Source organism: Microtus oregoni, unplaced genomic scaffold, assembly GCF_018167655.1.
Source record: "Microtus oregoni isolate MIOR12 unplaced genomic scaffold, Mior012 000002F_ref0000024, whole genome shotgun sequence".
Taxonomy (NCBI): domain Eukaryota; kingdom Metazoa; phylum Chordata; class Mammalia; order Rodentia; family Cricetidae; genus Microtus; species Microtus oregoni.
The window spans coordinates 61,561,265-61,585,142 of record NW_024543061.1 but is presented as its reverse complement, the minus strand read 5'-3'; the positions used below and the strand labels follow the sequence as shown (position 1 = coordinate 61,585,142).

The window sequence follows — 23,878 nt, the reverse complement described above, 5'->3', positions numbered from 1 at the left end:
GCAAGAGCAGTGCGTGCTTGTCAGCCACCTCCAACCCCAAGGACACGTGTGCTAGGAAAGTACCCTATCCCTGAGTCATACTTAGTCCCCCCAAAGGGTTCCATTTATTCCTGTTAATTGACGTGTGTGTCACGTGTTGTATGTGCCATGAAATTCGTGCCGAGATCATGTTCTCTCCTTCCAGGTGGGCCCCAGGGATTGAATTCAGGACAGTAAGCTTGCTGGCAAATACCTTTACCTGTAGAGCCATCTTTTTTCATTTTTCCTGTTTTGAGACAGGGTCTAAATATAACCAGCGCCAACTTGGAAGTCCTCCTGTCTCAGCCTCTCAAATGGGCCAGGCCAAAGCGGGAGTTTCACTAGGCATGGCTCCTCAAGCATGAAGGAATGATTTTAATGTTCTTGATGATTCTGGCATTTTTCTGTCAGCAGACATTGGTTTATAGAATTCCTAACATTCAGGATGAGCAAAGACCTCCAAGGAACGATGGGGTGGGAAGAACATGAAACAGTCACGAGACCAGGAGAATTCTGATCTCATGACATGGAAGCTTTGGAACAGACACGTCTGGAGAGTGAGAGAAAGCAGGGCTGGTGCTGCCAGGGAGGCTGGGTGGTACTGCAGAGTCCCCAGTCTCTTCTGAGGGGACAGAAGTGTTCTAAAGGTGATTCTACTGACGGCTGCTCAACTCTGAAAATACCAACCACTCAATAGAGGGCCAATTGTAAACTATCTGATGTGTGAACGTCTCAACAAAGATATTAGGGGGAAAAGGGAGCAGAAGGATCTATTTACTGATCCCCTCTAATGGGCAGCAGCTGGAAGCTGAGGGTTAGGAGCACTGGGCCAAGCTGGAGAGGACACTATGGGGGGCAGGTCTGTGCTGCTGTGGGGCTCTCGCTGCTGGGAGAGCCCCTTGATGCTTCATCCATAGGTGAAGCTAGGGGGATGTCACAAGCTTAACTGGCATCCAGACCCAAGGACGCTCACTGCCAGAATTTCTGAGAGGAAACAGAGCTGGCAAAGGCTGATGGGTGGGAGGGGCTTTCTTTCTCTCCCCTGGCTCGTAGCTGCGGCACGCTGGATATGGACCACAGCTGAGACTAGGAACCTTAAGGACTTGCTAATACCAGGCAAGATTTATCTGGAACTTCTTTACTTATGGTTGAGAGGTGATCAATAACAACTATGAGCTCTTACCAACACAGTAACTTTAATTAAAGTCTTCATTATGGCACACACATATGCACACACGGAAACACTGCTTTTGCTTTGCCCACAGACTTCGTAGTTCTTTTCTCCCTGAAGCTTGAAGGGCTGGCAGTGGACAGCATGGGGCTCAGGGCATGCACACCTGTGTATTCTCTAGGACCCAAGCCTGCTATCTGCCCCAAGAGGGCATCCCAGGAGCTACGTTAAACAACCTTTCCTTACGCCTTAGGCCCACAGTGACATACTTTCCTCTGATCTCAGAGGGCCCGCTGTGTTGCCCACTGCCATGTCCCCATCACAAAACCCCCACATCTTACTTTGCTCCACTACTATACCCTGAGGTAGAGCTGAGGGGTCTTGGGCCCCAAGCTGCTGGGTTCAGGTGGCTGCACTCCGTGAACCACGCACCAGCCCTCCCACAGACTGGCTGCCAGCACTTGAGCTCAGGATTTCACACGCCTCTTCCTGCTTAAGTTTTGCAGCCCCCATTTCTTTCTTGACTCTTTGTACAAAACGGATCTGAGAAGACTTCTGGGTATATCTGGCATGCAGTTTCCTCCCCCACAGGGCAACAGATCCACTTAGGAATGAGTCCCCAGCTGCTCCCACCCTAGCCTCAAAGTTCTCTCCACCCTGAGCATAATACTCAAGCCACAGGCTGCTCCCCTCCCAAGACCTCCACTCTCAGGCTCTTAGGGTTCTTTCTGTGGTCAGGGCAGCAGCCTCATGTCTCCTATTATCATCCTGGCTAATTTTTCATCCTTACTGGTTTTTAAGTTTCTTGGTGGCCAAGGCTGTGTCATGTCACTTATTTTTTAATCCCCAATCCTGATGCATAGTAAGGTACAGAACAGATGCTCTAGGAATGAGTGACCCACTTGGCTATGAGAGCCTGGAAACATGCTGTGGATTCTTGTATGATGATGACCAGATGTGCCTATCGAGTAAAAGGGGGTGTTTAGGGATCAGGATCAAAATGTCTATATTTATTTTTCTGAGGTCTTGCTCTGTTGCCCACACTGGCCCTGAACCCCCTGGTTCAGGAGATCAAGTCTCAGGCCCCAAGTGCTGGGACTTCAGGTATATGCCACTATGTCAAACTCAGAGATGCACATCTCCAAAGCTGCCGCGCTTCCCCCCCCCCCCCCGCCCCACACACACCAGTACAATGTACATCCGCTAAAGCACCAGCAGCAGGAGGCCCTAGGAGGGAGCCTGCTCTTCTGTGGTTGGCCTCCGTGGCTCCAAACTGTCCCAGCCAGGGTTCTTCTCAAGCTCCTGGAAGAGGAGCTGCCGCTGGAGGTTCCTCAGGTTCTGCAGGACCTCAGGAGACAGAGGCTCAGAGGACTCATCCAGTTCTGGTTCCTCCTCCTCTGTGAGCCAGTCAGGGGGCTGTGGGGAGCTTCTGGAGATGTAGCCCTGGTCCGACTGCACGGACTGCCGCTGCTCCTCCTCAGAGGAAGTGCAGGCCTCCTTGAGCACCACCACGGGCCTCACCCAGCTCTCCTGGGCCTGTCCGCTCAGACTCTGCTGCAGCACCGAGAGCATCAGGCTTTCTAGTTGCTCTCTTGCATCGCTGTGGAAGAGGTCAGGAGACAGCATCGGAGTGCTACATAGAGGCAAGTCATCCGAGTCCACAGGGAGGCATAGGACACTGTTCCTCTGGGCCCCCAGTAGCGGGCAGGCCTCGCTGTCTTCTGCCAGGGTCAGCTGGGTCACAGCTCCACTGCCATGTGGGAGAGGAACAGGTTCCACCACATGAGCCGCAGACACTTGTTCTGCCGGCAGCACCATGGTCTGGAGAGTCTGAGCCACGGGTTTTCTCTGTGGCCGCAGCTGCGGATCAAGCTTTGCTACCCCACTTCCTTCCTCACTGACACAGACATTCACCACCAGGCAGCCCTCAGAAGGCTCCCTCATCAGGGGCTGCTGTTTGACAATTCTTTCCCCTGGTGGCAGTAGTGGGTCTTCAAACACTTCCTCATCTAGGGATAGGAGATCTTGGTCACCTGCTAAGCAGAGGTTCTCCCGCTCAAACCAATCAGGGTACTTGGTTTGCCACTCCTGGAACCTACCCACAGCCTCCTTGAGCTGCGCGCCACTAGAGCTCTGCAGGTAATTCTCCCCAGCGAGTTCTTTGATATGGTGCATCCGGCCAGGCTCAAACATCTCCAGGTCCTGGATCCGAAAGTAAACCTCCTCAAATTTGTCCATGAGTGGGTACCTGGAGGTGATGTTGAAGAGGTCAGGGACGTCACTCTCGCTACTAATGCCACTGAAGTAGCAAACAATGTAGGTGCCAAAGCAGGCTGGCCTCTTGAAGTCTGGCAGGATCATGTTCATGGCTGCCGTGAAAAGGTCCCCTGCAGGCTTCCATTGGTCACACCGTAGCTGGACAGCAGGCTCAGCCCAACCCAAGATGGCCTTCCACTTGGCCTGGGTGCCTCGGGAGCACAGGATGAGGATTTTGGAGTTGCTCTCCACCATTTCCTGTTTCTGTCGGCCTACCCAGGTCATGACCCCCACCTCTGAGATAACCTGCTCTTCCAGGAGGTCAAGAGCTACTTCGGTGCCACAGGCAGTGATGAGGAACTGGGCGAACTTGAGGACCACCTCCACATAGAGGGGGTGGTCGGCTGAGTAGATGATCCAGACTTTCCTGGGCTTCAGAGGCGGGGGAGTCAGCTCAGCTACCGTTGAATTGCCTGTGAGAGACAAGAGAATACGAGCTGATGCTCACATGCTGGACCTGGGCAGCGCCCTCTAGAGCAGTGGCTCTCAACCTTACGGCATATCAGGTATTTATATCACAATTCATAATAGCAAAATTATAGCTATGAAGTAGTAACAAAAATAATTTTATGGCTGGGGGGGTACCATAAAACAAGGAACTGTATTAAAGGGTTGCAGCATTAGGAAGGGTGAGAACCACTGCTCTAGAGACAGCCTATAAGCTACCTGTACCAAAGGTAGAGCTTGGCTGTCTTCAGCTAACAGCCTTCTGGGTGGGCCAGATGTTGCTACACTGCCTTGCTGTGATGTTCGAGAAATCAGTGAGGGGCCTGCGTGAAGAAGAACCGATCTCCCTCCTCCTTCACCCCTACACTCCCCCCACCACAGTTCCATCTGGTTACTGGCTGATACTTTAATCATTTTAAATTTTAAAAAAAGCTGTGGTGGCACACCCCTTTATTCCAGCACTTGGGAGTCAGAGGCAGGAGGATCTTTATGAGTTCTAGGCCAGCTTGATTTACATAGTAAGTTTCAGGACAGGAAAGGCTGCATAGTAAGACCTCTAGACCTCCTAAATCAAGATAAATAAAAGTACTAAAAGGTACAAGGATCTGCCTAGGGAAAAGAAACACCCACTCAGGAAGAGTGCTCCCCATAAAATGTTCACCTTCCCTTTTCTGGCTAAGCAATTAGAAAAAGAAATTTCTAATTTCTGGGCCCTGTGTTTTGGTTACCCAAAAGCCCTTTCTGCATGAGGTGGATACGTGTCCTAAGTGAGGATGGAGCCTTCCTCTGGTATGAAAGTCTGACTAGAGACACATTCTATCCATCTACTCCAGGAGCTCACGGCCAGGCTTTAGAGAACGGCCTTGCGCCCACAGCACACATGCTACTCACCGCTGCATTTTGAGTCATCGCTGTGTTTCTCAGGATCAGAACCTGCAGGGCAAAGAAATCTACTGAGTGCCTTCAAGAGAAAAGGGAGCAGCTCACAGGTGTCGGGGCCAGTGGTACTGAGTGACGAAGGGAACAAGGGAGCAGGCCCTAGTTGGTGACAAGATATTCTGGGCCTCTGCAGAGACAGAGGCATATAGCTGTGTGGGTGTGAGGGCCGAGTCAGCTGCTCCAGGAAGCTGTATGAATAGAGAGCTACTAATGCCCGACACTCCATCTTTCCTCCTGAGGAATGGGTCTATGGTGTTACAGTCTAGAGACTGTGTGGGAAGTGCTGGGCCCTTCAGTCAGCTGGGGCATGGATTATCTGCGGTACTCAGCAAGTGGAGAGCCAGAGACCTGAGCTGGGGTGTCCTCCCTAGCAGCCCCTCTCTAGGGTTCTGCTTCCCAGACCTCTGTAAGCAGATTCCACTGGAGGGAAGGGCGGTCCACGCAGGAAGCAGACATCTTACAACACTGCCTCCCAGAAGCAGCCCCCATGGCCCTTGCTACACTTCCTCCTCATGTTCTCAAGATGAGGAAGGGGAACTATATTCTTAGGTAATTGTTGCCCTTGGACACATGACCAGGAGGATTACTTCTTTTTGGTCCAGGGAGGGAACCCAGGGCCCCATGTATATTATGCAAGTGTTCTACTTCTAAATTACGGCTCCTAAAGAAGATTTAGAATCTTAATTTCAACCCTCATTCTTTGGGTCTTTGCCCAGAACTGTCAAAGCCAGTCTAATGACTAGTGAGTGAGATTTCTCCTGTTCAACTCCCTGTGCTGAGGACACTCTAGGAAACAGCAGGAAACGTAGTAGCAGCTGGGGCATGGTTCAGCATTAACATTGAGATGTCACATGACTCTGCCCAGAAACCATAGTCCACATGGATATTGGCAAGTGTAGAAATAGCTTCCCAGATGACTGAAGACATTCTGTCCCAGGACAGGAAAGCTTAGCCCTTTAGCCTGTCATCCCCCTCCTCCCGATTAGAACTTGGCCAGTAGAAGAGGATGTGGGGATTGAGCAGTTATTCCAGGTTCTTGGAGGCACCCATTTTACTGAAAAGGAAATGAAACCTAAGGGCAAGTGACTCCTCTGAGTACAAAGTTGGTGAGAGCAAAGTCCACTCTTGGAGTCAGGGCTAAGAGCCCGAGTCTTCTCTGTCACACCCTGCTGCCCCTGGATTGTCTCTGTGCTCAGAGGCACAGGCTGGGGACTTGAGGATGAGGTTGTTCAGGCTGCTCTGTCTGAGTGATCATGGCTGATGCACGGAAATCCCACCCTAGCTCCTTCCAATCTGTTGAGTTTAGCGACACTAACTTGAACAACAAAAACATCACTGTGGCGAATGGCACTGAGCAAACATCAGGAGCCAAGCTCTGAGGGAGAATTCCTGCTTGTTGTTCCCTTTAGCCCTCCCTGTACCTGAGGACATGCAGATCATTGTAACTGCCATCTTGTCATAGAGAAGTCTGAGGCTCAGGGAGCTCCACATGGAGCTGGTCTTTGATTCCAGGTCAGACTGGTGCCTGGTTCTAGGTTCCTGATAGCTGAGATCTTAATTAGGAACGGAAGGGCAGAGTGGAGGACACCCCTTAAACACAGGATGACAGGTCTAGACTGTGAGGCTGGGGCAAGAAGGGAGGACACATGGGAAAAGAGAAGAGAGGAAGCCCCAGCATACTCCTTACCAGAAAGCCTCCAGGTCATGCAGATGGTCAGCAGGATCACAGAGCCCACCAGCAGAATGGCAATGACCGTGATGAAGCAGTACACCCACAGGGGAATAGAGTCTGTGACAAGCAGAACAGCGTGAGTCTGGGTGGGCCCCACACACCCAGCCCAGGCTCTGTCCTGTACCAGGCTACACTAATGGTTTCACCCTTTGGCTGGCTGTGGGTACATCCTGCCTTCCTGGATTAGCTCAGGGATCAGCTGGGGCCTCGTGTGGTCCCTTGGGAATGACCTTGACTGTAGGAAGGACTTACCTGCAAGAGAATCTGTAATAGAACAAAAGGAAACAGGACAGGGTTACTCTTAATGATTAGCAGTCACCCAAGCCCATCACAGATGCCCACCAAAGGCCCTAACCTATCACAGGTGCCCACCAATGGCCCTAACCTATCACAGATGCCCCACTAATGGCCCTAATCTATCACAGATGCCCACAATGACCTTAACCGATCACAGATGCCCACTAACGGCTTTAACCTATCAGAGATGCTCGCTGATGTCTTACCCCACCAGAGACAGCACAGACAGCCTTAACCCTGCAGCCAGGCACCATACACTTGGTGTAGCTTTCTCTCTGGAGCCCCTTCAGCCAAAGCTCAAAGCAATACCATTCTTTCTATGGGGGCCAAGGCTCCTTCCACCACTGTGCCACACCTGTCCCCATTTGATTTGCATGCGGCAGAAGCTGAGAGCCAGGGACATGTGGCTGCCAACCCCTATAAGCTCAAGTAGGAGTCCGGGGCTACGTCTTTGCTGTGTGAACATTGGCAAATTAATACCTGTGCCTCAGTTTTCTCATACATGAACTTGGCGTGTTAAAGCACTTCTATGGAACATATTCTAACATGGTGGGAATAACTATCCCGTTCTTCAGCCAAGGATACTGAGTTGGTAAGAAAGGCAAAGCCCTTTGCCTTCAGGTGCAGACTGGGCAAGGTGGCAAGGAGTCCAGCCCACGGGTGTCATTCTGCGCTCCACCTTCACAACCGTAGCTCAGAACTAAATCTCCCTCTCTGCACGGTCAGGACCTTTCTCCATGGACGACTCCATCACGCTTATCCCATATATACCAACGACAACCGTTTCTCTCCTACCTGGGGTCTTTGGGATGTCTGGGCAGAACACGGTCACAGCATGTCTCAAGCAGTCATTCAGGCAGCTGTTGAAGAAGGGCTGGACCTGGGGGAGCAGAAGGGTGAAGAAGATGCCTTCTCATACTCTGGGATCAGATGTGAGTGACAGACCCTGGTTGGCCAGGCTCGGGACTCCATGTAGCTGTTGAGCCGCATGTGGTAGTGTACCTAGACCCCAGGGGCTCGAGAAGCCAAGGTAGTCTCCTCAAGGCCAGTCCTAGGGAATACGGTAAGACTCCATCTCAATGGGCCTATGCTCCTTATTTTTCAGGGTGGCTGTTAGACCAGGTTTCCCACTCATATCAGGCTGGGAGGACCAGGAGGAGAAGGCAGCCAGAGGCTCCTAGCCAGTAGTGGCTGGAGCTGCCCTCCTTGCCTGCCTCAGAGGAAGGTCACCTGCGCACACTACTCTCCTGCCACTCTACCCACTCACCTGCACGTGGTGGTGGCAGCACCAGTTAAAGTTGCTTAGAGGGAGCGTGGCATTGGCTCGCTGGTGGAATTCTTCTTGTCTGGGCTGGAGAGAGCAGCAGAAGCTGGTGAGACCTTGGGATTGTACATCTCCAAAGAAAGCTATTGGGAAAGTGACCCTCTGTGGGCCAGAGCCCCTCTTACAAGCCCCAGAGGGAGAAATGCTTTTCTGATTTCCGCTCCAGGAAAACTGTCATTTCTGCAGGGTGACTAGCCTGTGGTAAACTCAGGCACATTTGCTCTGGCTGCTGGGACTAGGGCACCAATCTATGCGTATGCAGCGGGTGTGCAGCACAGCACACTTTCTGCTCTCTTGGCCTCATCTTACCTACTTCCCTCTGTCTTAATCTCATTTCTTTTTAAATTTCCAAATAATTTTTGAGAGAAAGTAGAATAAACACAGAGGCCAGGCAAGAATGTGGAGGCGTGGATGGGTTGTGGAAAATGCGGGTGGGGCGGTGGGCTGGCCTGTATCATCACTACTCTAACAACTGAAGATGCAGTCATGAGGGGATCCTCAAAACAATTAACAAAACCTGACACTCTAATTATTCTTGCCACTTAAACCCTCCCACTACCCTCTCCCAATAATTAGTTTCCTTAACTACAAGTTTAGGACAAAATTAGCCCAAGGCCTTCAAAGGCCTAAGCAAACTTTTAAGTTTAACTTCTGTTATTTAAGGATTGCAAACCTTTATCTTACATCTATTAAATGCAAATCAAGTGATGTTATTAAGCCAAATCCCCAGAAGATTGATGGGATGAAATAAAATTTTAGTTAACAACTAATACCTTACAACTTTAATCTACGTCTCTTGTCTGGGAGAAGACAGCAGAAGCCTTGGCAGAGTCATTTTTTACTTTCAATTGCAATCCAATCTGAGCTTCACCACAGGCTTGGGAAAGAGAGAACTTAAACCTCTGTATTTAGATTCACAGTCTAAAGCTTACTCAGTCACTTTGGCTATGCTCACAAACTATTCTCAACAAACCACAAAGATACCAGAACCCTCTGCCTTCTGAGAGGGAAAGGCAACAGCCAGGTGCACCTGAGCACAGTGCTGGGCTCTGGCAATAGGGTTAGCCAGGAGGGAGGAAATTGGAGGATTTGGGAGGTGTGTTAATCTGTGTCTGAGGGGGCAGGAAATACAGGTACCGCAGGGATTTGCTGAATGTCATCAAAGCAGCTTTGGTTGTCCGAGTGTGGAAAACTCTCCAGCAGGATCTGGTAGGGGGTGGACTCATTCCACAGGGTGAAGCTCACTCGCAGCTGCTGGGTGTCCAAGGTCTCCACAGTGATGTTGGGATCCCACAGGCTGCCTGCCAAGGGTACAGGGTGGGTTGGGAATGAGGGGAGCATGTGTGTCCACGAGCACATGTGTCGTGCATGCTAATTTGCCCAGGTCAAGGTCTCCTAGGTCAGCCTGTTACCTGAGCTCACACACGATGTGGTCATCTTCATCCTGGAGTCCTCGCAGTCTGCCAACCCCAATAAAGGAGAAATCAGTAAGTCTTTGCCTTGAGAGAGTTTGTTCCTGAAAATTTTGGTCTTTCGTTTTGTTTTTCTGAGACAGGGCTGCTCTACATAGTCCTAGCTGTCCTGGAACTCACTATAGACCAGGCTGACCTCAAACTCACAAAGATCTACCTGCCTCTGCCTCCCATGTGTTGGGATTAAAGGCATGAGCCACTAAACCCAGTCTGTTCTTGCACATTTTTGACACAGGGGCCAAGATTGCTGTGCCCCTGGGGAGCCTGTTCAAAGACGCCCCTTCACAGCCTGCTCCAGGCCCAGACAGCTGGCCCTGACCAGAGATCCCATCAAATGGAGCAACCTGGTTCCTAACTGAGGGAGCCCTCCTGACTCAAACATATTGATCCTGAGTCAGAGCTTGCTTCACGTGGCCGAAAAATCCCTGTTTTTTTCTATGTATGCGTCTTCCGGCCAGTATGGCCTCTACCTTTTCTACTCCAGAGGCCCTTCTGTCTGCCGCTGCAGCCTCTCTGACTTCCCACAGGAGCCCTGGCTGGGTGCCAAGTGTCAGCATGTACCCATTCATTCATATTTTTCTTTTTGTGCTCATAGAACTGAGGATCAAACCCAGACAGGCACCTTGCCACTGAGCACCTGGGAAGCAGTGTTTCTAACGGGTTCCCAGTCATTTAGCAGGTACTTATTGAGCCCCCCGTGTGTGATGTGGCCCTGGGCTCTGCACATACAGTGGAAATTCCTGTTTTCCTCAGGTTAATTCTATAGAAGAAACCAGTGGAAGTGAACTGACAACACTCAGTACACAAAGGAAGCAGATGAGCAGACGTGTGCTTCTGGGTGAGGAGCTGTTGCCATCTTTAACAAGCATTTCTTGGGCTAGGGTGTGGCTAAGTGGTAAAGTGTTTGCTCAGTGTGTAAGGCCCTGAATTCTCTCTCCACAGTCACCAATAAAACAAACAAGCTGGGCAGTGATGGCGCATGTCTTTAATCCCAGTACTTGGTAGGCAGAGGCAGGCGGATCTCTGTGAGTTTGAGACCAGTCTGGTCTACAGAGAGACAGGCTCCATAACTGCTAAGAAACCCTATATTGAAAAACCAAAACCAACCAAACAAAAATGACACAGAAAGATGTGGTTCAAATGTGGCTGGTGGTGACCACAGACAGCACGGACTGGTGGGGCAAGGACAGGATATGCAAGATGCGTGCTGGACAAATGCAGGTGGGATGTGGGGCGTGAACAAAGTGAGGCAAGCCAAGTCCAGGAGGATGGCACAGGCACCACCCTTCCAGGAGCTGACATCTTCTGGGATGGAAGTACTTCTCTGGTTGCCAACACACCCCTGGGATCTCTACACATTTAATGGGCCAGCAGAGGACAGACTCTGTCTTCAAAACATAAAGACTTCAGCCTCAGCGGGAGGCACTTTCAGGCCCTGGATCTGCGGCCACTGTGGAGCAGGCTGGATTCTGCTATCTGAGTGCCCTGACTGATTCTTCACCAAGAGCCCAGTACCAAGTGGACACTTGGAAGGGCACTCTTACCAGGCACCAAGATGATCTTGGACTTGTGGTTTGGGTCTCCATCAGGTCTGGGCTTGGGCAGGTGGTGAACTGTCACCTCATACTCCTGGCCAGGATCTACCACAAAGTGGCTGAAGGAAAACCGCCACTGAGGATACAGGAAAAAAGGTGGAATGGGTCACACAACACCCTCAGCCACTTGTATCCAAAGTCCCAATCTCATACCTCTCCACAATCAGCCAAAAAAAAAAAAAAAAAAAAAAAGGATAAAAGGATATCCAAAATCAGAAGCATGATGCCATTGTCCTTTCCACCTGTTTAAAAAACATCCATGTAGACAGCCATGGCATTCACATGCTGAAGAATGATGGGCATAGGGGAGACACACACACATGAACCAGGCTTACAGAATGCTTTGGTTCTGCCCTCAGCACTATGAATTTAAATAATAAAATAAAAAAGACAGCTAGGTCAAGTGGGAGGCACAATAATAAGCAAGGGTGGGTGTGCCAGGATCCGTTCCTCACTATGGCTCACAGCAGGCAGCCATCTTGAACACAGTCCAGTCAAGTTGCCGTCTTACCGGGTTACGATGATTCATCAGGCTGTCCAGAAACTCAAACTCAATGCAGAGCCGCTCGTTGGTGTTCAGCTGCAGGATGGACAGCTCTGCTCCCTTCAGGTACAGAATGCTGGCTGCAGGCCAGAGAGGAGAGGGGCACACAGATGCAAAACAACCCCAGCCCCCAGGGTGTAACACTTCCCTAACTCCCCACTTCCCTACTTACAGAAAGTACCTTCTAGCAGGACAAGGACAAGGGACACTCTATACTAGGAAGTAGTACAAACAAAGACTTTGCAACCAAGTGGCCAGAGCCAGCAGGATACAATGACAAAGACAGCCCTCCTCACCCTCTCAGAGACTGCTCCAGTCGCAGGCATCACAGCAGTGGGACCTACAGAGAGCACTTGCTGCCGCCCCTTCACAGATCCTGGCTCGCTCTGTTCAGAAATTCTGCAGTCCTTCCCCCCTAACGAGGTCTGGGCATGTTTTAAAAGGTGCTGGCTCCTAAGCTAGGAGAAAAAGCAGCTGGAAAACTGCTACCATTTTTTTCTAGCAAATATTTGGAATTATTTATATAATTAAGCACTGCCTTTTTCTTTCCACGTAATAAAAAGTTAATGCAAGGGAAGGCCTTTCACAAAGACAGTGTGGATAGAAGACACTCTGTGGACACATATCTAACACCAGAGAAGCTCTTGCTGTATAGGGGACAGAGCTTTCCAGCACCAAACATGAGTCAGCGGTGCTCTTCAGAAGAGCAAACCTAAGCCCTGGCTGATGTGGCCACTCACCATCCGTCTGCAGTGTCCACTCAATGTGCAGAATGGGGACAAGCTCTCCGTGCTGGGTGGAGAAGTTCAGCTGGACACGGACATGTTTGGGGGAAGATGGGGTCAGGTCTGGAGGGTTGATCCAGCTGTCATCCAGACAGGTACCTGGCCAGGAGAACAACTATCAGAGACCTGCAACCAAGACCCTGAGCACCTCCTAAAGCATCCTGAGAGCTGCGAGATCCAACATGGATGGTTCAGCATCTGCAAATGTTCTCGACCTTCCTCCGGCTGTGACCTTGGCAAGCTTTATGCCCTGCCTGCTCTTTTCTAATGCTGGTTGGGATGCCCACCAAAGTCTGGGTCTAAAGAACATCTGGAGAGAAGGGTTTTGAAAAGAAGCAGTCATTGGAAATGGGGGACACAGGAGGAAGGGGCGGTAATGAGAGCTTCTGTGTTTTTATATCATCATCCCCAGTGAGCACTGACACCGAAGCAGGTGCCTCATCATTTAAGAACAAACAAACAAACAAACCAGGGGCTGGTGGTTGTGGCTCAGTGGTGAGTATTTGTCTGCTGTGTCTGAGGACCTGGGTTCTATATCCAGCATAGGAAAATACTTCTCATAGACAAAAAAAAAAAAAGGGTAAACAAAAATAAAAAAGCAAGCCAGCACCATGGATGCCTGTGACAAACTGAATGGATCGGGTATAAGGTCAGGTAGACTAGGGTACTAACCCAGGTGGCAGCTAGTACTGCCCAGCTTCTGCATAACGAATGAAGGTTTTCCACAAGGGGCACTGGAGCCTATACACAAGATGGCCCCAGCAATGATAACCCCACCCAGAGCAGGCAGGACGCTCCTGCGGAAGTCAGCAGGAGGCCCTCACTTCATTAACAGAGCAGCAATAAGTGGAACAAAAAAAGAGGACTTACTATTCTTGACTCTGCAGCTCAGGCCCTGTGGGAAGAAAGCAGTCGTGATTACAGATGAGGAAGAGCAGGCTGCCACGGCTCGCCCACCTGTCACACCCCCTTGAGAATAGTTCCCACAGCCCTCCTGTCTCCTCACGTCTGGGGGCTGCACTGCTCTCAGGTCAGGAGCCTGCACTTCTGTCCCCTCTGTCCAGTCAAAGAGACGCATGTCCAGTGTGGTGGGCAGACAGCACACATAATTGAAGGCTTTTAAATTTGTTTTAATTTTTTTGGCTTCTGAGACAAGGTCTTACTATGTAGATTTGGCTGGCCCAAGGCTTGTTATATAAGACCTGGATGACCTGGAACTCACAGAGATCAGCTTGCCTCTAAGTGCTAGGATTAAAGGCCACCAGGCAGGGCTAGAACTGGAGGCTTTTTGAATAACTGTTATGAGCTGCGAATTTAAACAACAAAGACAAAACAAAACAGAGAGGGTTGTCTGGCAAAGGAAATCCTTAAAAAACCTTTTGAGGTTTTCAATTTTCCTAAGAGGTGAAAGGTCAAATTTACATTTTTGTTTGTTTGTCTTTTCAAAACAGGATTTCTTCATGGGCAGGGCTTCTCAGACTGGGCATCAACATACAGCTCATGGAACCCTGAGAGAATCACTATGCACAGCTCGGCTAGCAACAGTGCTCAGAGAGCCACCTCCTAGACAGTGTCTGACCCAGGTGGTAGGGCACCTCCTCTAGAGCTGGCATCTAGTACTCCACAGCCGGAGCTGGCGAGGCAGCAAGGCAAAGCCCTGGAATTCAAGCTCTGCTCAACTACCCAGACTGGCCCAACCCACCCCGCGACCAGAGTCAGATGTGAAGCTGAAGGGAGCTGGGTAACGAGTGCACAGCGATGCACCGTGTGTACAATGGGTACTGACACCTACCCAGCTGGAGTCAGTACCAGACTGCAGGACTCAGGCCAATGTGATGCCCCAGGCTTCATTCACAAAATGGGCCAAGGGACAGTCCTGATGTCATGCCAGGATCCCTTCTGAGTCTGCTGTTTATCTGTGTCCTACCTGTTTGGGACATCAGTTCACATGCTCTTGGGGTCCAGCCTTCTTGTACCTGACCCAGTTCTTTGTGGTTGGTTAACTGTCCTTCACTGTCCCTGAACTCACACCACAGCCTGCCAAATGGTCCTTGCAAGTTTAGAGCAAGGCCCATCTGACTGTCTCTGCTCACTCTGACAGACAAACACCACAGTATCGCCTGTGAATTGGACACAGAGGGACAGAAACTGGCCTTGAGATTGGGAACTCTTACAGAAAAGGCAAACATATAAACCCCAAATGGGGTAACTCTATTACCCACTACTAGCTGCAGCAAAGTGGGAGGGGTTGGGAGACACTTGCCGACAAGCATGCTACATCTGGCAGCTTGGTACTTCAAGAGCTGCTGCTTCAGTTTTGCCTGTCACTAACTGGACATATGATCATCTGTGAAAGAGAGTGGGGAGAAATTACCAGAACAATTCTATCAAAGTCCACCCGTGGCCTCACCAGAGCCAGCAGCTGCCTTGCTGTAACTACACTAGGCTGATGATCACTGTGGTGCAGGCGAAATGGCGAGGAACCAGCAGGGGAGGTGATGTTCATCACTACCAGTAGGCGAGGAGCACGTTACAAATACGAGGGTGGCAAAAGGAGGGGATGGACCCATCCTAAGTGACCGCCTTTGGTGAGTAGGTTTAGGAGTGACATGGGGAGCTATTGTTTTAAATACACTAGCACAATCTTTGCAAAGGAATCCCTATATTACTTGATAAAAATGAATTTAAAATGGAAGTTTATGATATTAATCTAAACAAAAGATTTTAAAACGAGATAAGCAAATAAAAATGCTATTTAGGGAAGGAAATAGGGGACTTTTTACTTTGTGTATAGGTGTTTTGTCTGCATGTATGTCTGTATGCCACATGCATGCCTGCAGCCTACAGCCTTCAGAAGTCAGAAGAGGAAGCAGGATCCCTTGGAACTAGAGTTAGAAGCAGCCATGAGCCACTACATGGTTGCTGAGAACTGAACACTGGTCCTCTGCAGGAGCAGTGGTTCTTAACCACTGAGCCTTTTCTCCTTTTCTTCTAATTTAATTCCAGTATAGAGTTTACACTGGTGTGTGTGGGAGGTACATACACACATGTGTGCAGGTATACGTAGGAGCTAGAGGTGGATGTCAAGACGCCCTCCTCTGTCACTTCCTGCCTTTTGTTGCTGTTTGGAAACAGGGTCTCTCTTTCCACCTTATTTGATTTTTTTCTGAGACGAGGTCTCTCACTGAATCTGGAGTTCGCTGCTCCAAGCCGGCAGTGAGCCCAGGACTCACTTGCTCCTGTTTTCCAGCACTGGGTTACAGGTGCACCCGCCACACCCAGCTGCTTTATGTGGCTGCTGGGATCTGAACTCAGGGCTTCACGCTTGCTTAGCAAGCGCTTTACCCACCGAGTCGCATCCTCAGTCCCTGCAATTTCTTTATTGTTTGTATTTGTTGTGTGTATGAATTTCACATGTTGGCACACATATGGAGAGGTCAGAGGACAACTCTCAGGAATTGGTTCTTTCCTTTCGCTCTCTGGATCCCAGGGACAGAACTCAGGTTGTCAGCTGGGAGGCAGGTGCCTTTATCCACCGCACACCACAACAGCCCGTTATCTTAGTTATTTGATGGAGGAAGGTCATTGGCTAATAAAGGCACTGCCCTGGCCCATTTTATTGGTTAGAGGATAGGTGGGAGGAGAAAACAGGACAGAACGCTGGGAGGAAGTGAGTCTCTCTCAGCAGCAGACGCCTGAGAGAGACGCCATGCCCCGCTCCCGGGATGAAGCTCCGACCCAGGATGGACATAGGCTAGAATCTTCCCAGTAAGCGCACCTTGGGGTGCTACACACAGATGATTAGAAATGGGCTAAATTAATATGTGAGAATTAGCCTAAAAGAGAATGGGCCAAGCAGTGTTTAAAAGAATACAGTGTCCGTGTAATTATTTTGGGCATAAGCTAGCCGGGCAGGCAGCCGGGGGTGCTGAGAATGCAGCCCTGCCGCCCCTATTACTACAGTTATTTATTTGAGACAGGGTTTATCTGTGTTGCCCTGGCCCCCGTAATCTTCTTAATAATATAAGACCCATTTGATGTATCTCTGGACACTACTAATACAAACCTTGTTCTGCCCAATAATTTTCTCCCCAGCTTCCTCCTTAATCCTTTCAAAATTCTTATCCCTAGGAGTAAGGGCATCATTCAGTAGGAAATGTTTAGCACATGTACAGTCTGGTTCAATCACAACATCACACAGGCAAGTGTGAATATCATCCCAGACACCAACACCAACCAACCACTCATTCCCCCAAAATAGAAAGACAAGGATATCATTTATTGGGCTGGAAAGATGGTTCAGAGGGTAAGAATACTGGCTGCTCTTCCGGAGGTTCTAAGTTCAATTCCCAGCACCCACATGGTGGCTCGCAACAACATATGATGAGATGTGTTGACCTCTTCTAGTATTGTGCAGTTAAACATACAAACAGAACACTGTAGACATGATAGAATAGATGGATGGATGGATAGATAGATATATAGACAGACAGATAGATAGATCTAAAAAAAGAGTATTATTTATTTCTGGGCAGTGGTGACTCATGCCTTTAATTCTAGCACTCGGGAGGCAAAGGCAGTTGGTTCCCTGAGTTGAAGGCCATCCTGGTCTACAGATCAAATTTCAAGACAGCCAGGGCTACACAGAGAAACCCTGTCTCAAAGAACCAAACCAAACTAAAACAAAACAAAACAAAAACCCCAAAAATCATTTATCAGCTACTTTCTCATGAATAGCTTTGCTATCCACCTTATAGAAATCAGAGAATGTTCAGAATGATGAAGAGATTATGATAGCAGCTGAGACTCATTGAACTGCCCCTTTTTTAATCATTATTTTTGAGCGTAATCCTGTACTTTAAACTGTGATGCTGGCAGCAGCTTACCACATCTTAGCTTACATCAAGAGGATACACAAAGCCAGGATGTGGGATGCCCCTCTGGATGCTGTGAATATGTTTTATTACCATTGGTTAATAAAGAAGCTGTTTTGGCTAATGGCTTAGCAGAGTAAAGCCAGGTGGGAAATATGAACAGAGATATGGAGAGAGTAGGTAGAGTCAAGGAGACGCCATGTAGCTGCTGAAGGAGGCAGATGCCATGTAGGTGCCCAAGAGGTAACAAACTACAAGCCTCGTGGTAAAATATAAATGAATATAAATGGGTTAATTTAAGATATAAGAGCTAGTTAGAAATACACCTGAGGCATCAGCCAAACAGTGTTGTGATTAATATAGTTTCTGTGTGATTATTTGGAACTGGAAGACCGGAAAATGAACAAGCAGTCTCTGTTTACAAAGCCATTGATGGTCCCATCCAGGTCGGTGTGTGTGCACTCTGTGATGTTCGCATGAGGACAGTCACCTACAAAGACACTTCTCAGAACATCTCTCCACCGTTAGGTGGCTCCAGGTTCCAGATCTACAGTAAGCTTGCTTTGCTCCAGAACCATGCCCCAGCACTGTGACCCTGACTCCAGTAGAGAGATGTTGAGCCTCTCCTCTGTACTCAAAGCAGGATGATGAAAAGAAGTGAATGACGGTTCAGCTCTGGGCATTGAGCCAATATTACCAACAGCCTGATACAGGTCTATCCCAGTGCGCACAGCCTGAGGTCTCCCCACAATGAGGAGAGCACCACTCCTGTTAGAGAGGAGGACACAGGCTGCAGTTCAAGGGATGCGGAAGCTTGCCTGGGGCCAGGTCTTCTGACTGAACTCCAGACTGGTTGCTAACTGATGCCAGAGTCTTCTGCTGGCAGGTTAGCCTGACAAAGGCAGTGGGCAGCCAGGGTGAGAACTGGTCAGCAGGGGCAGGGCCTGCTTGCTCCCTGCTGATTACATCACTGGCTCGGTAGCTTTGCCTACAGGAGAGCGTCCACCATAGGAGCACCACAGAGCACTACTCTTTGACTTAGGGAAGAGTGATAAGGCTGAGCACAGTTTCCGGCAACCACACACAAAAGGGCGATGCCAAACAGTCATTCTACCACGAGTCAAAACCACAAGCACTCAGGAAAACGAACTGGTCATGGTAACATACATCCTGTCTTTAAACAGGGCAGTGCTTGCTAGCTTTCCTGAAGAACGGCAGTTAGCGGGGACCTGAACTATAAAAAGTCTAGGCAGACCAAAGAAAAAGCATTCAGGGCAATACTTATGGCGTCTCCAGGGTCGCTTTCTTGGGGAGATTAGTCACCCCAGTTTTGAGGTGCTAATTCCAGGCAGCCAGAACAAGTGTGATGACCTCAGTTTACCTCCACCTGAAAAGCAGGGGACCTTCCCTCGTTCTTCTTCTATTCTTTTGTACTTTGACACAACACATATTTACCAAGCCCCTAGGCTGTGCTTGCAGCATGGAGCAAAGAAGAAGGCAGGTATGCTGAAGCCTCCCTCTTTCCAGTCACAGGAGGGAGTCATTGAGAGCTAAATCCGTTTTCAACAGCTACTTTCTTTTTAGAAAGTGGCAGGCTCCCTCTAAGAGGTCCCATCCAGTCCTCTCGTGTGGAAATAAACCACACTGTGCCACGGATACAGTGTGGGTTTTCCTTTTCTGTAGTTCTGGGGCTGGACCCAGAGACCACTGAGTCACACCCCTAGCTCCAGCCCCTTTTGCAAAGCTGCCAGCCTTTGGAGTTTAGTTGTCTGTGCTAAAAAGGGTTTATGAGCGCAGCGGGGGGGGGGGGGGGGGGGGGGGGGGGGGGGGGGGGGGGGGTCCTCCTCCTTGGTAGTCACACGGCTCACTGCTGTGGATGGCTCAGCAGTGAGAAGCAGCTGTGCTGCCAGAGCCTGGGTGAGAGTGGCAGCAGCACCCACATGGTGGCTTTCAACCGTCTTTAACTCTAGTTCCAGGGCATACAACGGCCTATTAACTCCACAGCCACCAGCCACATCTGTGGTGCCCATATATAAATGAGGGCAAAACATTCACACATAAAATAAAAAATAAACAAAATCTAAATTAAAAACCAAACCAAAAACCAAACCAAAACAACCACAAAACCCAAAACTTTTATGACAGCGCCGGTAGCTTGGAACATAGGTTAGCCTTTTTTATTTTTTATAGGTTAGCTTTTGCAGACTTTACAACCCCTGGAGCTCAGTTCTCACCCCATCTCCCTTTCCTGATCCACAGACATCCACCTCCTCCAGCCAGACGCTGCCTCACCTAGGGACACTGGCCCAAGCACCTTCCACCAGAAGGAATGAATACTTTAACTAAACTGTTTCTGAGGCCCCCGCTCTGGAACAGAACCACCCAAATGTTTTTTCAATGAGAAACAGCTCAGCTGGAAGTTATTTTTCTTCTCCCTGGAATTTTGCAACCTCACCGGTTGTACAAAGAACACTAGCTCCCGGCTGCCTTTGCAAGACAGTTCCCACATCAAGACAACTTCACCCCAACACTGCAGTCCCAGGAGATCTCTCTTCAGGTTCAGTTTACTTGTATTTAAAAGGCCATTGGCAAATGACTAACCACAAACAGCAGGTCTTGGTGTTGTGACACTTCTGTCCTGTCTGAAGATGTCACTCTGCTTTGCCCAATATGGGGATCACTACGACATTTCCCAACAGCTCTCACTCAGACTTTTTAAAAACACATTTTTTTTTTCCTGTGAAATAGTCACCCTCCCTCCACCCTCTTTTTGGTAAATCTACAAAATTAGATAAGGAAAACTATCCTTTTGTTTTACATCCTCTGACTCAGCTACTGAACATAGTTTCTGGGGTCAGCAGTGGAAGTGGAGGGGAAGGGGCTGGGAAAACCAGTGGAGGAAAAAGAAGGCTTGGAGGGAAGAAGGGGAGGAAAATTTATCTGTAGAACAGACGGTCTGTTTTTGCATCGGTTAGGTGTTTTTGTTTTGGTTTTTTTTGGACAATGATTGTCAGGTTTAACAGCAAAGTTCAACTGACAAGGGTGTGTCAATTTCCTACGAGCACAGCGGGGGGTCCTCCTCCTTGATAGTCACAAATTGGCAGACTTCCAACTCGGCACACCCCACGTGTTTAAATCTCAATTCTGGGATTCTCGGTTCTGGGACACACATGGTGATGGAGACACACGCTGGGCGGTATCTGACAGCCCTCCTCTGGTGGCCAGGCCACATCCTGTTTGATTCCCCTGGGCACCAGGCTTGCCCTCACTACCCAACCTTGTGGGGACCCCTGTGGCCGGGCTGGGGTGACTGATACTGGTAGAGCTGGAGGATGACTTCCTAGGCAGCAAGGAGTTGGGTGCCAGTCCAAACCGGTTAAGGCCCCTTCTCTAGGTCCCTGTTCATCCAGAACTGCCAGCCCCTGGTGTCTCCGTCTCCCAATGTGAAGGCCCCGACGGAATTGTCACTCCTGCCTCGCGCTGCCGGTGACGCCGCCGCCGCCCGCGTAGTTTCCCTAGAAGTCCCTCTCGTCCCGCGAACGCACCGCGACTCCACTCCTGGAGTCGCCTCCACGTCGCGCTCACGCCCGGGGCCTCCTCGGAATCCCTCCCCAGGCCCGCCGGAGCCTGGGCCACCCACCCCTTCGCATCCCCGACGGCCTTCGCCACCTTCGACAGCTCTTCGCGCTCCCGACCGCCCTTCCCACCGGTCCGACGACACCCCTCCACCACCCCCGATAGCCCCAGCATCCTCGCTGCGCCCCGCTCCGCCGGGCTTCAGTCTCACCTTCTGCGCGCAGACCGGAGCTGGGAAGTCCAAGAGGCGCAGGGAGGCGCGGCCCAAGGCCAGCACGCTCAGCAGCAGGAGCAGCCCGCCCAGCGCGGGCCCGGGAACGACCCGCGGCCGGTGGCGCGGAGTCGCCATGGCCCAGGCACCGTCGCGGAGCGCTCGCGGCAGGCTTGGCCGGACGGAGAGGGCTCAAGACGGGCTTTCCCAGCCCTGGACTCTAGCCGTCTGCTTCGCACAGCCTCCTTCCCCCGGCTTCCGGCTCCTTCGAGGGCGGGCCGGGAGGGGTGGGGGGCGGGCCTTGGGCGGGGCGGGCCTTCCTCTGGCCCCGCCCCCGCCATGCCCAGGTGCGCTCTTGGCTTCCTTGGCTCCCCGAGGACTGGAGCCTCTTACGGGCCCCGCCCTCTGCCAACTTGCTGTGGAGCCGGGAGTGCCCTTGCCATCGTACCCTCCCCGTTTACTCTGACCCTGTCCAGATATGTTTCTTCATTTAGCCCCTTTCGTCTAGTCCCCGACTGGGGGCTCAAAGGAGTCTGTTTCCTCAGTCTCTTTCCACTCTAAATGTTTTATACATTGTAGCGCTGTTAATAGAGAAATGAGCCCATCTCATCGTCGTAATGCTCATTTGTCCTAATTTTCCTGCACATCTTTCTAGTCTTTGATGGCTGGACCGTATAGTTTAAGTCACATTTATCAAGGCCATGAAATACTGTAGTTTCTCCCTTTACGCTTTGAATCATACATTCCCACGCTCAACAAACACTGAGATCTGTTTATGTCACTCACGGAGGATTTAGCGCTAAACGATTGCATGCAGCTTTGTTTTTGTTTTTTTTTTCCCCACACTTGCGGTATGACTTACATAGCCATTTCTTAAAATTACATAGTAAGTTGAACCACAAATTGAGCCAAGTTTTTCTATTCTTGCCTATCTAGAAAGTTCAAGTCCAAGGACATTTAGAGTTTAGAGTGTGACCTATGACCTTAAACAATAAAACTAGAAGTATTTGGAAAGTAAATGCCCCCATGAAGTCTCATTAACGGAATTACTTTAACTGGATACGGAGCTCTGAAATGTCAGGCAAAGTGAAAAATGAAAAAACAAAAAACAATCTGGACTGTGAAATCAGTCATCTCATGGCTGGAGTAAAGCAAACACCTCGTTCTGTAAAGCGGGGGGGGGGGGGGAAGCATTGCAGAGTGGGAAGGATTAAGAGTGAATCGGAGGAGGGGAGTCTGTATAGACAGCCAGTTCTTTGGAGGAGCCTCGCTGTGGAGCGCAGTAGAGTGCAGACCGGCTGGGTAGGGGAGAGCTTGCTTCCACGCTGATCCGGGTTGCAGAGAAGTGGAAGCTGAGGGCTTAAGGAAGGGGGGTCCTAGGGGCTGGGTAATACAATGCATCGGGTCCCTAAGATTTCCTGGGATGCGCTCTGGAGCCCACTGGAGAGACTGGCCTTTCCACCACTGTGAACAGGAGGTGATAGAAATGGCGAAAGGAGGCTTGTGGGCTTGGAGGGAAACAAGGGTCTTGGGTGGTGATTTCTGTGCTTTCAGTTTTGAAGCAAGACACAGAGCGCAAGCGCCAGGCTGGAGGCCTGGGAAGAACGGAAAGGTGTAACACAGCTTGGGCGAACAGACTGACGGTTTCTCCCAGATCCAGACATTTGGGACCCCGGAGTCCAGGTGCATACTGAAGAAAAGAGACAGAGTCAGACAGCAACAGCACCAGGGCCCCGGATTATTCTTAGAGCAGGTTCCTGACACCAAAAATCCTACTTTGTTACCCGCAAGGAGCTTATCTTTATATTCCATTTGGCCTGGGTAGTCAGTGGACGATTGGCAAAGTCTAGAAAGACACAGTCCTTGGGGTAGCTCCCCAACAGAGCAGCTGATAGAGTAGCTGTTGGTAGGCAGGGAGTGGTTCCCAATACAGAAATGGGCTTCTGCAAGAGGCTAAGGGATTCGGCTGTCCTCCAGGAGCAGCACAATCTAAACGCCATCTGGTTGGTTTAGAAGTAAGTCTTTTAAGCAGAAATTAGATGTTATCTATAAAACAGTAATAGCTGTGCCCGGTTTTTAAGATCAATCTAAGGACTGAGTCCATCACTGTTCAAGTTTGTAGGAAAGTGCCTGGAACAAGCGTGCTCAGTGGAAGTGTTTCTCCTTGTCTCCACCCCTTTGGGCCTTCTTGATCCGCTTGGTAGGACCGTCAGCTGGCCTGGAGCCCACTTCTCCTGCTGCCCGTGCATGAACTGCACCAGTGCCACCAGATACATAAGGAACTGTTTGCAAGCAAGGCTCACACAGAACAGGCCTACAGACTCTTCAGTAGTGGCTATGCCAATACAACTTAAATTATTATTTTATTTTTTGCTTTGAAAATTATTCTTTGACAATTTGATCCATGTACACAATGTAACTCGCCAACACCCGCCCACTCTTTTCTTCCTTTCCCCTGCCCACCCCATATAGCTCCCTCCCATGCTCATGGTCTCTGTCTTTAAAAGTGACTCATTGAGCCCAATTAGTTCCGTCCACATACCCATGGGTGTGGGGCCGTTCACTGGAGTGTGGGCA

General features: G+C 50.1%; 1 protein-coding gene across 2 annotated transcripts; it reads right to left on the bottom strand.

Annotated features, from left to right (window-relative positions):
• Positions 1-1,087: 1,087 nt before the first annotated feature.
• Il17ra (interleukin 17 receptor A) lies at positions 1,088-21,550 on the bottom strand. Of its 2 annotated transcripts, XM_041643598.1 has the most exons (13): positions 21,302-21,550; positions 13,511-13,535; positions 12,596-12,739; positions 11,823-11,935; positions 11,261-11,387; positions 9,657-9,704; positions 9,382-9,545; positions 8,188-8,271; positions 7,716-7,800; positions 6,876-6,887; positions 6,579-6,680; positions 4,844-4,885; positions 1,089-3,918 (listed from the first exon to the last, which is right to left on the bottom strand). In XM_041643598.1, the coding sequence occupies exons 1-13, from the start codon at positions 21,437-21,439 to the stop codon at positions 2,417-2,419; spliced, it is 2,586 nt and encodes an 861-aa protein (XP_041499532.1). In that variant the 5' UTR covers positions 21,440-21,550; the 3' UTR covers positions 1,089-2,416. The 2 variants fall into 2 exon arrangements, with proteins under 2 accessions (XP_041499533.1, XP_041499532.1); XM_041643599.1 differs by lacking the exon at positions 6,579-6,680 and having other exon boundaries at positions 1,088-3,918.
• Between the last annotated feature and the right edge of the window lie 2,328 nt (positions 21,551-23,878).